Source organism: Talpa occidentalis, unplaced genomic scaffold, assembly GCF_014898055.3.
Source record: "Talpa occidentalis isolate TD23 unplaced genomic scaffold, MPIMG_talOcc4v2.1 talOcc4.12, whole genome shotgun sequence".
NCBI lineage: Eukaryota > Metazoa > Chordata > Mammalia > Eulipotyphla > Talpidae > Talpa > Talpa occidentalis.
Genome location: NW_023601212.1, coordinates 62,905,381 through 62,922,086, shown reverse-complemented (window position 1 = coordinate 62,922,086; position 16,706 = coordinate 62,905,381). Strand labels below are relative to the sequence as shown.

Below are 16,706 nucleotides of genomic sequence, written 5' to 3'. Positions count from 1 at the left end.
GACATAAACAAATTTTCATTTTCAAGATAACACAATAAAGAGTTCAACATTCCATATTTACTGCCGGCCATATTTTTGCCATATATTGCCAATCTTTATAAAGATTAAATATTATTACTTCCCAGAAGATACTGTTATTATCTCCCCTTTAAGGAATTTTAGAGAGGTTGAGAAGTTGCCTTTGTCATATAGTAAGAAAGACCATTGGGGTTTTGAACCTAGGTCAATTAATTCTAAAGCTTGTGCTTGATATTTAAACTGAACTCCTTGGAAGAAGCTTGTAAAACATGATGAAGTGAGGGTAAACATGGAACCAGGAGACCCAGGAAGGGCCAGTGTTTCTACTATTCACATAAATATATGTCAAGGTTTGTATTTTTGAGTTTTCTCCTTCAATTCTCTCTTGACCCTTATCCAATCAGACTTTCAACCATATGATTTCTCTGAGACTGCTCTCACTAAGGTCCTCCACCTTACTAAACAACCAATTCTCTAACCTCATTTGGCCAGTCAGCTCCTGGTTTTACTCTTTCACTGATTCCTTTTCTGTTTTTTTTTTTTTTTTTTTTAATTCTCCCTCATCTCTTCAACCACCAAACCTCTGGAAATATTCCAGAGCTCAATTGTTTTCCTCCACGAAAAGCTCCATAGTGCTAACACTGAGAACTGCTTTCCTTCTCACGTCTGTGCTTGCCACCTGCTCATGCCCTTTTGGCTTGGGCACCAGTATTCCTTCTGAATGAAATGAACTTGTTCAACTTATTCTCTTTTTAGACCTGGAAAAGCTAGCATTCATGTTGTCTGTATGTGCCAAACTGATATCTTAAATGTGGGCCCTTTTCAGTCCTACACGAGAGCAACCCTAGTCAATAGAATCTATCCTTTTTTCCATTTCTTTTTCTTAAGTAAAACTTTTGAGCTACAATAGAGTATAACATCAAAATGAAACCAATTTTAGTCTGTGACAAAGTTATAGCTATTGGGGTTGGGTGGGGAGCCTGGATAATCAAGCCAAAAATTAAACTATGTTTTGTTAGAAATTTCAGATATTCTGTTTCTTAGATGACACTGAGCTTCTCCAGGTGCTGTATAGCTTGGTATACTCCAGGCTCTTTGATGCCTTTCTGGAAGAGAGAAGACACATGTTTAGAAAAAACTCCCCTGACTCTAATGCTGGTAACTGAGTCAGGAGCATAAGTGAAGGTGAATTGGAATTGAGTCTAGCATAGGGCAAAGACTCCAGGATAAGGACTTTGTTTCACTGATCTTAGTGATTTTTTTTTTTTAGATTGCTAATATCTTTTCAGATACATATAGTCTGTATACCTATAGGCTGCAAGGGCCTTTGTGAATATCACTTCACTTTCACTTGTATGGCAATAATCAAAAAACAAGTATTGGACAGAATGTAGTGAAATTAGAACTCTTATGCATTGCTAGTGGGGTTGTAAAATGTGTCCGCCTTTTTTTCTTTTGGAAAATAGTTTTGGTTCTTCCTCAAAAAAAATGAACCATGAAGTTCTCATATGACCCAACAATTCTACTTCTAGATACCCAAAAGGATGGAAAACATGACTCCACTCAAAACCTGTTTCTTAAATGTTCATGACAACATTATTTACTGTGGCCAAAAATGGAGAAACAACCCACATACCCATCAGTGGTTAAAAGAAAAAGACCTAGACACACAATAGAGTGTTATACATCCCTAAAAAGAAATGGAGTACCAATACATGCCACAATATGGATGGACTATGAAAACATTACATTAATTGAAAGAAAGTGGAATAGAAGGCCACCTATTCTATGATTCTATTTATATGAAATGTCCAGGATAGGTAAATCCATAGAGGCAAAAAGTAGATCGTGGTTATCAGGGGCTGAGGAAGGGAAGAATGGAGTGTGGCTATTAATAGATACTGGATTTCTTTTGGGGGCAATAAAATGCTCTGAAGTTAGAGGTCATGGTTGCATGATCTTGTGAATATATCAAAAAGTATTGTTTCTAGGGCTTCCCCGGTGGCGCAGCGGTTGAGCGCTGGGTTGCAAAGCTGCCCGCAGCCTCTGCAGCACCGGTTCGATCCCCGGCTGCTCCCCGGCCACCAGAGGAGGGTCCCACATGGCGCGCAGACCTCTCCTGCCGCCCGCTGCTCCCCTCAGCAGTGTACTTCGGTCCTTCTGCCTGCTCTGCTCCCCGATCTGGATCTGGTGAATTCTCTCACCCTCCCGCGCTTCTGACTGTACCCAGTGCTTGTATAAACAAAACAAACAAACAAACAAATAAATAAAGCATGCCTCTATTAAAAAAAAAAAAGTATTGTTTCTAAAAGGGTGAATTTCATGGCATGTGAGTTTAAGTGAAATAAAAATTTTAAGAAAGAACCTATACACAGAATTAAATATAAACATGTTTATTATCAAATTTTATAGTGCCACATCAAATACAATAGGTATGACATAGTTTAAATAAATATACACTTAAAAACTGTACAATATTTTAAATCATAATTTAAAATACTTTATAAAACCCAAACATATGTATATTCCACACAGCTTTTTCCATTACAGTATATATAAACATTTACAACTTTTACATAATTCAGAGAAAATAATTATCCATTCCAGAAATTGCATGATCTCAATCATTAGTTTTCTCTCCCTTATTTCTTTTGCTCCTTAAGTACCTCTGCTGTTTTGATCCTTATTATACCTTCCTGTTTACTTTTAGCTTTGCCTTCACCAATATGCAGCCGAACCTCTGCAAAGCTTTCCTTTCAAAATGTGCTAAGTTATGGGAAGTGTGAGAGAATTTGATTCTCATACACTATGAGTTTGGAGCAGCTTTAACTATTACTGTCAAAGAATTTCTCATTGCCAATTTCTCCGATAACTGGAGATACCTTAGGAATATTAAACTTCCTTATAAATAAAAATAAATAGGTTCCCATACATGCTTTCCTTTCTTTAAGAGCACTACCATAGAGAATAAAACAACTAGGAAATAATTATTGGAAATCTCATTTTTGAAAAAAATCCCCTGGATCAATCCTATATGTAGTGAGTTCCTATTAAGGATTTAATTTTTTTTTTTTGTAATATACAAGAAGTATACAGTGACACATCTGACACAAAGCTTTGTAGAAATGCAAAGCACATTTACATTATACATATTTTTTTTCAAAAAAGACATTCATAAAATTGTACCTTCATTCACTTGCATTTAAGCTTTTATCAAATCTGAACATTTGGCCTTAAAAAAGTTTTTTTTTTTTTTTTTTTTAAATAATAAATTTTATTTTTATATTCCCCATACAATTGCAGCCCCCCCATTCTGACCCCAATCCCTCCCCTCCCACCCCCACCCCCCAAAAAGTGTCTCTGGTTCATAGTTTTTTGTTGATTTTGATTTTCACTTTCTTATAGTTATTCATTTTCCTGGTCCCTTATTTAAGTTTTCTAGATTCCTGCTATGAGTGAGACCATCCGGTATTTTTCTTTTTCTTTTTGGCTTATTTCGCTGAGCATGATCCCTTCCAGCGCCATCCATGTTGCTGCAAATTGCATGTGTTTATCTTTTTTGAATTCTTCTGCTAAATTTTAAATATATCTGAGTTTTTTTAACATGGAAACTACGTATTTCTGGAAAAATACCAGAATAATATTTTTACTATTTATTTAGTGTACAAGTGAGTGTCATTCAGCTTTTGTTCTTCTGATACTATTCATATTTTAAAAAGCAACAATAGTTAAACATTCATAAATTTACAGTGGTTAACATTACACATTGTTAGAGGTTGATTTTTGCCTTTCTTTGAAATAAATTTACTACAGATTTATATTAGAATTTGTTAATAAACAAAGAGGTGGTGACCAAAACATCTAATATTTAAATATTTCAAAAGTCTCTACAACACTTATTAGAAATTATGGAGGATTATATTACATTCAATGCAAGTAAAATGAATGCAATCTCTAAGAAGACTTTTGAAAGTACTGAATTCCATAGGGATAAAAGTGATTTAAAAATATGCTTAGGAATCCTTGCACTGAATATTAAGAAGGATTTGCACCATCAACAACCTTGCCTATTGCAGTTACTTAATGGGCATTAAAATTTTATTATTTTTTTCAAGTTGGTAATTGATTATTTTTGGCCAATTTGTTTCCTCTAAATTCTTTACAATTATTATTCTTCCTTGTCACAGTAATTACATAATCAACAGCTGAAACACCATGAGGGAAAAAAACAAACAGTGCCATAAAATGTTATGTTTTTCCATCAAGATTTCACAGTGAGGCAAGAATTAGAAAAGAAATTCCGAGACTCCTTAGTCTTGGTTTCTTCACTTTTGCCTGGACGAAACTATCCTTTCCCTCACTAGCCAGCACTTTCCAGATCCTGAGAATAGGAAGAGAAAACTGCATCTTTTGGTGGGGGGGGGAGATGGGGGCAGGCTGCCTTGCACCCTGATTTAGGGTCCACTGAAGTCCCTGTGGGTGCTGCAGTCCCAACAGTAAAGGGGCAGGTACAGCAGGTGAGAAGGCCTGGGGATTCCATTGAGCTCTCAGTCTCTGCCATCTTCAAGTTTTGCTCTACTAGTTCCCTGGTTATGCCTGTGTTGCTGCAAATATAAAATGTACACTGTCAGGGTATTTAACATACTAATAGAGACAACAAAATTCACCTTCTAGCACAGAACACTCTTGTACCCTCATAGGGGTAGTTCAAACATAAACTGCAAGACCCTATCAATTAAGTCAATGAAACTATTTTGTTTGATCCTATCATGGTAGAAACATGTCTTTATACATTTGTCAAAACCCACAGAATTTCCAGTACCAAGAGTGAACCCTAGTGGAAACTGTGGACTTTAGTTAATAATCAGGTATCCATATTGGCCCAACAATTGTAACAGAATACCATACTAACAGGAGATGTTGATAATAGAGGATCTTGGAGTATGGGGGTAAAAGGCTATGTTGGAACACTGGACTTTCTGCTCACCTTTTCTATAAACCTAAAACTATGCCAAAAAAAAGTCCATTAACTTTTAAAAATCTACTCTTTACCTTTCCAAATTCTCACAAAGTAGAGTAAAGTGGTTAAGAACACAGATTCTAGAGCCAGGCTGCCTGGATTTGAAACCTGGTTACACCACTTGTTAGGGTTGAGATTTTTAGGAAAGTCACTTAACTCCTCAATGCTTTATTTGCTTCATCTGTATAATAAAAAAATGTAGTAATAACCCCTAACTCATAAAATTCCTGTGAGAATAATTCCTAAAATGTGGTAAGTGCTTTGTAAGCATTAGCTATCCCCATTATCATTATAGCTTTCATAAATTGTAAGACTCACTAACGGTCAGATCCCTGTTCCTTTCCTCTCCTCCTATAAAGAAATGAAACAACTTTCCATAAAATTCTGTGAATGTGGTACTCTTCTTCCCTTCCCCCTAAAAAGATACTAGCAGATTTGGAGGGTTCCAGGAGCAAGAGAACATGAGAACATGTAAGAGAATATCTTCACTGAAAATCATGTGTTTTTACCTGATTTAAATTAACTCAGAAGCCATTTGGTAGGATCCATCTGATTCAAGACTTTGGCAGCTGCTGTGGAAAACATGAATAAAACTAAATAAAGCACTGTTTTCCCACATGAAAACAGAAAAATATGTAGAATACTCATTGGCATGCTTTGTACAAGAATGCAACTTACCTGGCAGGAACAAATTTCTTTGCTGCAAGAGAAAGAAAGGGGTTAATTTAGACTGAATGACCTTTACAGACATGTCAAATCCAGATACAAAAAGATTCTATTCATCTGGAGTTGCAAACTCAAGACCTTCAGGGACCCTGTGCTAATCAGAGCACAAATAAGAGCATGCACCAGTGCACCCCCATCCGAATGGCAGCAGCTACCTAATGTCAGATTCATCTTCCAATCCAAATCTAGATTTTATATGAATTTTCCTATTTGTAAAGGTCAGAATTTAATTTAAAAAAGAATTTAGATATTCTGTTAGTTAAACCATGAATGTGGCCCCAGGTGCTTGCATATTCTCTATCAGATACTCCCAAGTTTAAACTGTATTCCAAATAAGACTTGTAGAAACATTTTATCCATTTTCCTGGGAGCCCACACCATTATAATCTTATGGCACAATTCCAAGAGGCACAGAAGAATTCAATATGTGAATAGCACCCCCTGGAGTTGTATAATGTCAGCACAATTAACATTGACCTTTCCTAACACTTTCCACTTTGAGTTGCACATAAACTCTCTTCCTAAGACTCCTGCTTAATTATACTGCAATTTAGTAGTGTTTATCTAGTAACTAAATGCTGTTGAATCTCCAAGAAAGAACACAATGATAAAAATTATTTTTGAGGTGCATCCATAAATCCCTCACCTTTCTTCTGAAGGCGTTTCAGAAGCCAGAGGAGAAATGATGATAATGTCAGAAGGGAGGTTCCAGCTGCAGAAAGCCCAACTGCCAAGGGAACATTGGACTCAATGGGAGCTAAGGAAACAGAGGGAAAGAATTGTCACAGAAAGGAATTGAATTTAAAGTCTCTTTTCCCACTGTCAAGATTCTACCCATTCTATCACTGTATCACCTTTTCTGCTTTCCCTTATTCCCATAAAATTAAGTATTTGACAGTTTATTAACTGGGACAATCTATCTGACCTTTCTGATTTGGACATAATGGATAATTCAATATTTTAGCCAGATAACCCCCCTTCATTTCTCTTGTCCCCCAGAAAACCACTATCAATCAGTGCTTCACCTTCACAGGTGGGCAGCATCCCCGACCAGTGTCCTGTGGCATCACATGTCAGAGCTGCAGAGCCATTGAGTGTCCACCCTTCAGGACATGCGAATGCGCACACGGTACCAAACACAGGCTCCCCGCTGCAGCTCATGTTGATCTTCTCAAGAACCACCAGGCTCGAACATTGTACCACTGCAAATTAATAGGCATGTGAATAGAGATTAGGAAAAATATACTGGAAAACTTCTAAAGCTGGCTGGGAAGTCTCCAAGGAACATAATTTGGAAGCATTATGTCGTGTTCAGCATGCAGGAAATTAGGATCAAGTCTCTTGGGACAATAGAAGTTCAGAAACCTTATTAGTACTTTACATATACTGCTTAGTATCTGAACTCAGTCCTACCTTGGCAGGAGGGGACTTTCTGTGTCCACTGTCCCCGAGATGTGCACTCAAGTTGAGCTGATCCATGTAATTCAAAGCCTTCCTCACAGCTGAAGGCACAGGAGGACTGGTAGGTGAAGTCTCCAGTAGGGGGATGGGAGCACTTCATGGAACCTCTCTGGGGATGGTGGACGACATCACATTTCACAGCTGAAAGATGAGAGAGGACGTTTAGAAGTTTGTTTGTATCAGGCAGCAACAGGTTTCTCAAGGAAACAAAGTCCCTAGTTCTTCAATAGTTTTTATCTTGAAATAAAAATAAGAACTGTACCTTCACATGTGGGCTTCTTGCTGTCCCACTCCCCTGTGGGGCCACATTGGAGTCTGGTTGATCCTTTCAGCACAAATCCCTGCTCACAGGAGAACTCACAGCTGGCCCCACTTTGGAAATTTCCAGAAGCACTAGGAAGACAACTCATGTAACCTCTCTCTGGCCTGGACAACTCTTCACACTGAAAAGCTAAGACAGCAAAAGCATGGTCAGAAAATATCTGCAGTGGAAGTGGATAAGACTTGGTATTTGATGAGTGAGCTCAGTTCACTCTGGACAAAATGAGGCTTGTCTTTACCCCTAGCAACTGGGAACAGGGCTGAGTTCTCTCTGGATTCTAATCCTTTCACTGACAGTGGTATTAATTCAAGCCTTTAACAGGATCAGGGGTTTCTCAAAGTTGTGCTGACATGTGAAAGAATTTAGGGTCAAGAGAAAGTTTCATATAGGTAGAGATCAACTTATAGGTCCTGTATGCTTACAGATGATGCCAAAAAGAGAGGAAGGCATGAAGGCAGCCACTAATATTTGTCTGTTTTGCAATTTAGTTTTGGTTTTGTGGTTTTTTTATTCTATTGTACTGTAAATGCCAGTATCCAATAGTGAAAACTGCTTGTTTTCTATATCCTTGCCTTATTTTCAGGTGAGTTAAATTTTAATACTCATATATATCATAAGGAAGTTTTCATATCTGATACCACACATGAAACTTTCTCATCACTGTTAGTTATGAAAAATTTTGGGAGAAAGGCATTCAAGAGTTTTAGAATCATGTTCTCATGATCATAAATTTTCTGTGATTTCCCCTTCAATAAAGATTTCTGCCCACTTCATTCCAATGTCTGTAAAATTACATTATTTATAGCACAGTAAGGAACCAGTAAAGCATCCACGCTTATTACAAACCAACTTTCCCTTGGTTCTTTTATACAAATCTCACAGACGTAAGAGAAATGTTGCTTATCGAATCTGATTAATTTTGATATTTCTATATCAAAGTGGGCATATGGTTTCATTTAATTGTTCAAATTTGAAGACTTCTGCTCTTTAAGAAAGGGAGAGTGGACAGGAGAGAATCTCATTCTTACCTTCACAAACTGGAGCTTGCTGTGTCCATTGGCCTTGTGCAGTGCATTCCACCTGGGCTGACCCCTGCAGCATGAAGCCTTCCTCACAGGTGAACTCACAGGATGACTTGAAGGTGTACTCCCCAGCAGGTGAATGGTTACAACTCATGGAGCCATTCTGAGGCCGGTGGACAGTGCCACATGTCACAGCTGTAATGCATACACCCATTTACATTAGCAGGCTTGGATTGCCAATTTCAAGTATAGGTTGAGAAAAAGAATGTTGACAATAAGATTTGAAGTAGAACATCTACCTTTACACATCGGTTGCTCATTGTCCCAATTTCCAGATGAGGTACACTGGAGGTGCTGGGCTCCTACTAGTTTAAATCCTTCCTCACATTCAAATGCACAGGTTGTGTTCCATGGGAAGCGTCCAGAGTTTTGAAAACAGTCCATGGAGCCACTGGCAGGTTTTGTTAAAGTATCACATTGAACCACTGGGTAGTTGAAAAAACAACATGAATTTTACAGAATGATATGTTCGTGTCCTGTTCAACTGGAGTTTATAACAGAGCAAGGGAGCTGCCTTCAAAGGGTAGATATCCAAATCCTATATTAATTCTTGGGGACATGCACAAATCCCATAAAGCTTTTGTATTGATATTTTCATCTTCTCTGGTTAATATTTTACTTTAACTATGCTGAGGAGTCTCTGATCTATTTTATCATTTTCATAAGCAAAAATAAAGAAGTCCAAGATCTAGATCAGGGTTTATGACTAATGTTAAAAATAATCTGACATATACAGGATATTCATTTCTTTTAGCCCAGCAGGACCTGCAGGAAAGATTTTTTTTTTTAATCTCTGGGCCAGAAAGATAAGATGGGAGGGGGGGAGTAGATATCGAGACTGCTTGATTACTATGGTGTTAAATTTGCCCACTGCATGGCATAAGATAAATAAGGAAAGAAGATGAGAAAGTCATTAAAACTTCTGGATGTGGTTCCGCTGTTGTGTGTGTCCCCTTACAATTCACCTGCGCCTCAGAAACACCCATTCCAAACACAAAATAAAAAGCCCTCTCAGGCCCCAGCAGGTACCATTATTGGCCTTACATATTGGTTGAGAGAATATGTTTTTAAAAACAACAGCAAAAATAACTTTCCCCAGGAATTTTGAAAATGGTATAAGTTGGATAAAAGGGAAAGGTAGTGAAGACTGGGAGAATGCTCTGGTATTTTGAGAGAAATTTACCATTGCAGATTGGAGGAGGGGCACTCCATTCCCCTGAGGAAGTGCACCTCAGAACCTCTGTGCTGCTGGGGATGTACCCTTTCTCACAGCTGACAGTGCAGGAAGAATTGTAGCTGAACTTCCCAAAAGGGTGAGTGCAATCCAGGCTTCCATGCTCAGGAAATTCCTGTGCTTGGCAGGTCACAACTGAAAATAAAAACCAAATCAATTCTGTTCCCCCCAATCTTGTGTAAGGTGAGAAAAACACTGAAAATTGTAACTGTTTGTTGAGTGCTTCCTGGGTGCCAAGCACTATATAAATCTATACAGTTGTGAGGGTTAGGGGGGCTGACAACCTTCCATGTGGTCAAAAGCCCCACTTATATCTTGTAACACTCCCCTCCCAAAATTAAACTACTAATAGCCTTCTGTGACCAGAGACTCACAGATAACATAAAATCTATTAACACATATTTTGAATGTGTTATGTATTATATACTGTACTTCTACGATAAATCAAGCTAGAGAAAAGAAAATGTTAAGAAAATTACAAGGAGAGAAAGTTCATTTACAGTTCTGTATTTATTGATACTGTAAATTTATAGCATCTGTTTACAAGAATATCTACATATAAGTAAAATCAGCCAGCGGTCCCATGTTGTTCATTCAAGAGTCAACTCTATTTGCATTTGTTCACATGTTCCTAACAGCAAGTCTATGAAGTTGGCATTATTATCCTCATTATACAAGGGGAAAGCTGGGACTCAGAGAGTTTAACTTCCTTATTATCAAGGTGCCATAATTAAGAAATAGTGGATTTGGTTTTATAACCTAAGAGGGTCTGACTTCCTAGCCTCAGTTATTAACCACCATTGGATACCATATGCCAAGAGGAAAGGAAGGCCTACAAACCTGACCCCAAAGCCAGCTAGGAGTGAGCTGGTGCTATCGTCTCAAGGAAAAGATAAGACATACCTTGTTCACAGTTAAGTCCACTGAAACCGGGGTGACACTGGCAGGTGTAGTTGTTGATGGTTTCTATACATTCCCCATGGCCACTGCAGGATATGTTGGTGCAGGCAGCTGCAGGAAACAACCATGGTTGTTGTGATGTTTATAATGAGTAACTTGGAATTTAGCATCAACAGTATGTACCTGATGGCACCAGTGATACTGAGTGCTAGAGATTGGAACTGAAGTGCCTTATAAAATGCCAAAGCTGAGTTTTAGGTTCAACCATTCTAAATCTTAATGTTAATGGATGAATGTCAGTGGTACAGCTGTAACTGGCACCAAGCACAGAAAATTCACTATAAAACGAACTCTAAAGACAGGTTCCCTACCATAAACAAGTAACTAAAGCATGTGCTATATGTGTGTCTACACACTCAATAGAAGTGTAGATAGACCCATACATATATGCATACATGTATACACATACCTCCTTGCCTTTATTCACTCAAAGAAACAGACTGTCAAATAGCACATTTTGAAATTCTTTCTTTTAGAACACACAATTACCACAATAGAGACCAATTTTTGCATAATGTCAATGATTGGTCAAGATGCCCACATACTGCTGCCACAAATTGCCTACCTGTGTAGCACAAAGCAAGCTTCTTTTTGTTGCATCTCTCGTCATTCCACTTGCCGGAGTCTTTTTCCCTCTTAATGTAGATTTCCACACAATCCTCACCCTTTTGCATGTTGTTTGGTTCACCTGGAGCCCAGTTCTTGGCTTCTTCAGTCAGAGGCATGTGGGTCCCTATCCAGGTCCACTTGTTGTTGATCTTTCTGATTCCGATCCAGTAGTAACTTGGCGAATGACTGAATGTGGCATTCAGGTACTCAATCTCTTCCTGGTTTTGAATAGCGACCAGGTGTGTGTACCTTTGTTGACAATAAGCGCTAGCCTCATCAAAAGTCATGTTTTCCGTGGAAGCACTGTAAGTCCAGGCTCCACTCTCTTTAAACAGGAGAAGCACTGGTGATAGGGAGAGAAAAAAATGGGAAATTTTAGTCCCACTCTGGTTTATTTCTGTTAGTTGCACTATTTACTGTCTTGTTTGGGGCATACAATGGTCTTTGGGATGACTCAAGCTTTTTTCACCTTTTTCAAAGTAAGAAGGGATTTAGATGGAGAAACTACTATTTATTGTGTCTCTTTTCTGTGACTGACCCTCCATATGGTGTTTTACCTGCACTTACCCACCAAAACCTATCAGTGCACTCATTTGAGAGTAAAGTAATAATCAGTATACCTAAACTTTGTTGAGCACTTAAATATGCTGCCTCGTCCTGTCTGAAGCACTTCATGTGAACCATGATACTGAAGCCTCATGATGCTTCTGAGAAATAAGTTATATATACTCAATACGTCACACATAAGGAAACCAAGACACAAAGATGGAAAGAAAATCACACCACCCCAGGGCATAACACTTTGGGGCTAAGGCCAAGTTGCTGCTAAACACCCTACAACACACTGGCCCCCACGAGGAGGAATAACCCACCTGATATATCAACCAATGATGTTGACTTACCCAAAGTGAATGCAGAGAGAATCTGTGAAGCCATCATGACTCCAATAGCTCTTCTCATCAATACACTAAACTGGAAATGCGTTTCTTGGGGGAGAGAAAGTACAAAATTAGTTAGAGTTCAATTCTAGGTGTCTAGTTATTCACAACATTCTACAGGGATGTTTTTAGCAGCCGCATATAATTTTAGGTAAAAGATTACAATGTCTCAATCTTTATTTACAAGCAAACATTTCAAATTTGCTCAAAGGAACAAATACAAAATTAAAAATGTTCATCATTAAGGTAAAGGGAAAAAAAGCCAGTTTTTAACTAATCTGAATACAATAGAGCTAGCAAAAGACTCTTTCATGATCCAAGTCTCGTAAAGACTTCTGTGCTTACCGTTTTGCAAAAAGGATGTTTCAAGTTTCTCCTTCGAATTTCTCCCTCCGGTGTCACTGCTACTTCTGTATCATTCACTGTTACAGATCTGATGTGTAGTCAGTCAAGAACAGCAGAGCATTACTCCTGCCGAAGTGCCTTTATAGGGGGAACGCTTCCTGTGAGTAATAGGAGGATATGTCCAAATCCAGCAAAGAGGAATTCCCCAGCAGCATCCAAAAAGTTTCCCGGGAATATCCATAGTGATAAAGATCACAATGATGTCAGAAAACTTATCTCCTTAAAGCTAATTCTTTACTCCTGTGTTTTTATTTTACATAAATTCTATTCTTATGGTGGAAATACATTGTTTTTAATTCTAATAATAACATAAAATCTATTTCTTTGAAAAGTAAACATTGCTTTTTAACGGTAACTCCTGTAATTGTGATAGTAATCGGAATTTCATAAATACAAGCAAACTAAAAATAATTTTGTCACTTGTGGACTATACCCTCAATTTTCTCATTCATAACTGTCAATAATGGCTCTCCACTTACTTTTTTCTCTCTCATCACCTCAACCCTTTTTATAGTACCTTGTCTCACAGAGGAATGAGTCACAAGTATACATTAGCTCTCAGATTCTAAGCATAGCTGTAGAAATAATCTCACACTTAAGAATCAGGAAAGTGGAAGAGACTGAGATGTTCATGTCTAAGAAACATTTGTGATTTAATCACTAAAAAAATAAAGAAAAATATATATACCCATGTTTAGTTGACCCAAAAATTTTTAAGAGTTTTAAAGTATGAACATGCAAAGGATAAAAACTATATCAAATGTTTAGAGTCACTATTTCTAGATAGAAGAATTTGGGGGTAATTTTTATATCCTTCAAGATTATTTTAATAATTTTCTAGTATTTGTCGTGGTCCTCCATGATTTTTGTAGTCAAAGTATAGGTTTTAAAAATCCTTCCCTAATTCAAATTATAGACAGTCAGAGATCAAGTGAAGTTATTATTACAAATTGTAATTATAAATATTTAAACCAGGAGATCTAAAAATGTACTCTCAGCAGTGAGGAAGGGGTAGAGGGGTGGGTTACATTATTTACTCATTACATTATTAGGCCTGGTTCTATTTTTGTACACAAAAATAGTCAGGACTTAAGCCAAAAGGGAAAAGACAAGAAAAATTCCAATGACCACAAGTGATATTTTTAAAACAATGTAATTAGCTACTTTAATTCAACTCCTATCAAAAACCCCATCTTTTACCAGAAGATTTATGCAATCCACCTTCCATACATTATCCAGATATGGACATTATTTCAATTCTTCACCCCACTTATCTAAATGTGGTTGTTGTTACTCAATAAATGTAGAAGAGTAATTGGTCACATAGTGTTTGTTTAGATGTCAGAGAAAAATGTGAAGCTGAGTTAATACATAACCTGTATGTATTTTAATTTTTAATAAATTATAAACACATGATCTGCCATTAAAAAGGACATGATCAAATGTGAGTTGGAGTCAAATCTTAAGTGAAAATTAATCTGACATATTAATGAAGTACCGAACGATTATTTTGTATATAACAATCAGTCACAAACAGCTCTAGATAACTACATTGTATTAGGAATTTTTCATAACTAAAATAAGCTTATAGTTTGTCTTTTTCTTTTTAGTTCTCAGACATCTAAAGATAGCCTTAATAGTGATACAGACCCTAGTTCATTTACAAACACATGCCCTGGACCCCCAGTTATCATTTCTAACATTTATTGAGAACTTACGATATGCCAGGCCCCGTTCTGAGTATTTGGCATGTTAAGGTATCTGATTATTTTATTCCCAACAACAGTCAATGAAACAAGTACTTTCATTATCACCACTTGACAAATGAGGAAATTTAAGAACCAAAGATTTCCTTTGCCTCATCACAAAGTGCAGAGCTAAGTAGTTGAAGCCCAAGAAGTCCATCTTCATCAGAACTTGATGGGGGAAAGCAAGTGAGAAAGTAACAGTCTGGCTGTCAGCTCACTCCTGCCCTTCCCTGTCCTGGGTCTTTCAATGAGAGGGTCTTCTCTGCGGTCTCCTCAGCAACCCAGGAGCCTGAAGAAAACTTGGTTTAAGCCCCAATGTCAGGGGAAGGAAAACATAAACTATCCTGGGGGAGGGCATGATAGCTGTAGGGCATGTGGGATTGGAATATCAAATCTCTGGTAACAATAATATCACATTATTATTAACTGATATAATATATAATAATACAATACTGTGGTTTCTCTTGTGATGCCCACCATGTTTCTTCCCATTCCATCACGTCTCCAGTCTTCCCTCTGTCCTGTTCTCCCAAAGACCATCATAATCATCCTATGTCTCTGCTAGAAGGACTGTGTCCTAGATTCTAAGACATGAAGACAGAAAGGAAACAGAGGAACAGTGAGCAATAATAAGGATGTAGTGAGAATAGACCCTGGGTCCTCAGCATATGGGGAGAAAGTAGACAAAGAAACAAGCAAGGTAAGCTGAACTAGGCCAAAGACAAGCTATGTGCCCCTGTGCACACTTTCCAGGAGCTCTTGACTCAAAAGCAAACTCTCTTAATGGCTAAAAGGAAGATGATTGTTCTTAATTTACATTGAGAGACATTCAGGGTGAGAACCCAATACCAGAAGGAGGGATAAGAGAAATAAGGAATGGAAGACATTTTTAAGTAAAGGTAATTTACTACTAATAATATAATAATAATATATTAAATATGTGTATTTAATATATTTATAAACAGGCCATTTATATATTATAGAAATAAAAATCATATCTATTATATAATTATTGATAAATTACCTTTCATCACAAATCTCTTCCAATATAATTATATTACCATATAATCATGTTTTATTATATATTATATTAGTGCTTGGATATTAATAACAATAGTATTGTATTATTATATATTATATCAGTTAATAATAATGTGATATTATTGTTACCAGAGATTTGATATTCCAATCCCACGTGCCCTACAGCTATCATGCCCTCCCCCAGGATAGTTTGTTTTCCTTCCCCTGACATTGGGGCTTAAACCAGGTTTTCTTCAGGCTCCTGGGTTGCTGAGGAGACCGCAGAGAAGACCCTCTCGTTGAAAGACCCAGGACAGGGAAGGGCAGGAGTGAGCTGACAGCCAGACTGTTACTTTCTCACTTGCTTTCCCCCATCAAGTTCTGATGAAGGGCATCTGCTTCTTGGAAGAGGTAGAATGAGTTCAAGAAAATGGGTGAAAGGGGCCTCCCCGGTGGCGCAGCGGGTTGAGCGCCGGGTTGAGCGCCGCGCTGTGAAGCTGTCCGCAACCTCTGCAGTTTGGGTCTGATCCTGGCCAGCAAGAATACCACATGGCGCCACAGACCTCTCTTTCTGGCCCACTGCTCCCCTCAGCAGTGTATTTCTGTCGTCTGCCTGTTCTGCTCCCTGCTCTGCCTCTGGTGAATCCTCTCACCCTCCCGTGCCTCTGACCTGTACCCAGCTCTTGTATAAAAATAAATAAATCTTTAAAAAAAGAAAAAGGGTGAAAGGTGAATAGCTGGAAATGTTGACTATTATCTCCCCTTCACCCAAATAAACCAACTCTCCCCGTGTAACAGACTGAGTAGAGATGCCCAAGACCCCAGTGAGTCTCCCTAGTTCTGAAGATATAGCCAGCTGTCCTTGAATGGCTGGATTTAAAAACTCTGACCTGACATGAACCCCACTGACAATCTCCCTCTTGGGGGGAGGCAAAGAGAAAAGTAGAGAAGGTGGTAAAAACACAGGAACACCCCAATTCCACCAGCAGACCTACTTGGTCTCTGAGGCGCCACACTTTCCTGCTTCATCATCCCTTTTCCTGGAAGTTTCTGGCCCTCTCGTCCACACCCTGTGATTCCAAAGGGGCATCAAGGACTTTAAGCATGTTTGCTTCTGTGTTCAGACCAGTTCAATCTCACTTTTATGGTGTAATGGCATCCCT

At 38.1% G+C, this 16,706-nt stretch overlaps 1 protein-coding gene and 1 long non-coding RNA gene across 3 annotated transcripts in view; one reads left to right on the top strand and one right to left on the bottom strand.

Annotated features, from left to right (window-relative positions):
- The window catches only part of LOC119241306 (uncharacterized), a 188,354-nt gene extending 181,445 nt beyond the window's left edge, over nucleotides 1-6,909 (top strand). The window contains exon 4 of the long non-coding RNA XR_008551171.1: nucleotides 6,764-6,909. This is a non-coding gene — a long non-coding RNA (uncharacterized LOC119241306). The remainder of the gene's footprint in view (nucleotides 1-6,763) is intronic.
- On the bottom strand, nucleotides 3,543-12,867 carry SELE (selectin E). 2 transcript variants are annotated; one of them, XM_037506522.2, is made up of 14 exons: nucleotides 12,716-12,867; nucleotides 12,335-12,418; nucleotides 11,389-11,775; nucleotides 10,767-10,874; nucleotides 9,813-9,998; nucleotides 8,869-9,054; nucleotides 8,576-8,764; nucleotides 7,488-7,676; nucleotides 7,178-7,366; nucleotides 6,790-6,966; nucleotides 6,411-6,521; nucleotides 5,717-5,738; nucleotides 5,548-5,610; nucleotides 3,543-4,622 (listed from the first exon to the last, which is right to left on the bottom strand). In XM_037506522.2, exons 2-13 carry the CDS (start codon nucleotides 12,390-12,392, stop codon nucleotides 5,553-5,555), a joined length of 1,860 nt encoding a protein of 619 aa, XP_037362419.1. In that variant the 5' UTR covers nucleotides 12,393-12,418; nucleotides 12,716-12,867; the 3' UTR covers nucleotides 3,543-4,622; nucleotides 5,548-5,552. The 2 variants fall into 2 exon arrangements, with proteins under 2 accessions (XP_037362419.1, XP_037362420.1); XM_037506523.2 differs by lacking the exon at nucleotides 9,813-9,998.
- Nucleotides 12,868-16,706: the final 3,839 nt, after the last annotated feature.

Excerpts from the sequence above, each read along its gene's own strand:
- SELE (XM_037506522.2), bottom strand. The coding sequence starts at position 12,392 with ATGAGAAGAGCTATTGGAGTCATGATGGCTTCACAGATTCTCTCTGCA. Across the intron at positions 11,776-12,334 it reads TCTCTCTGCATTCACTTTGG|TGCTTCTCCTGTTTAAAGAG; the intron begins GTAAGTCAACAT and ends CCCTATCACCAG. Across the intron at positions 10,875-11,388 it reads GCTTGCTTTGTGCTACACAG|CTGCCTGCACCAACATATCC; the intron begins GTAGGCAATTTG and ends TGTTTCCTGCAG.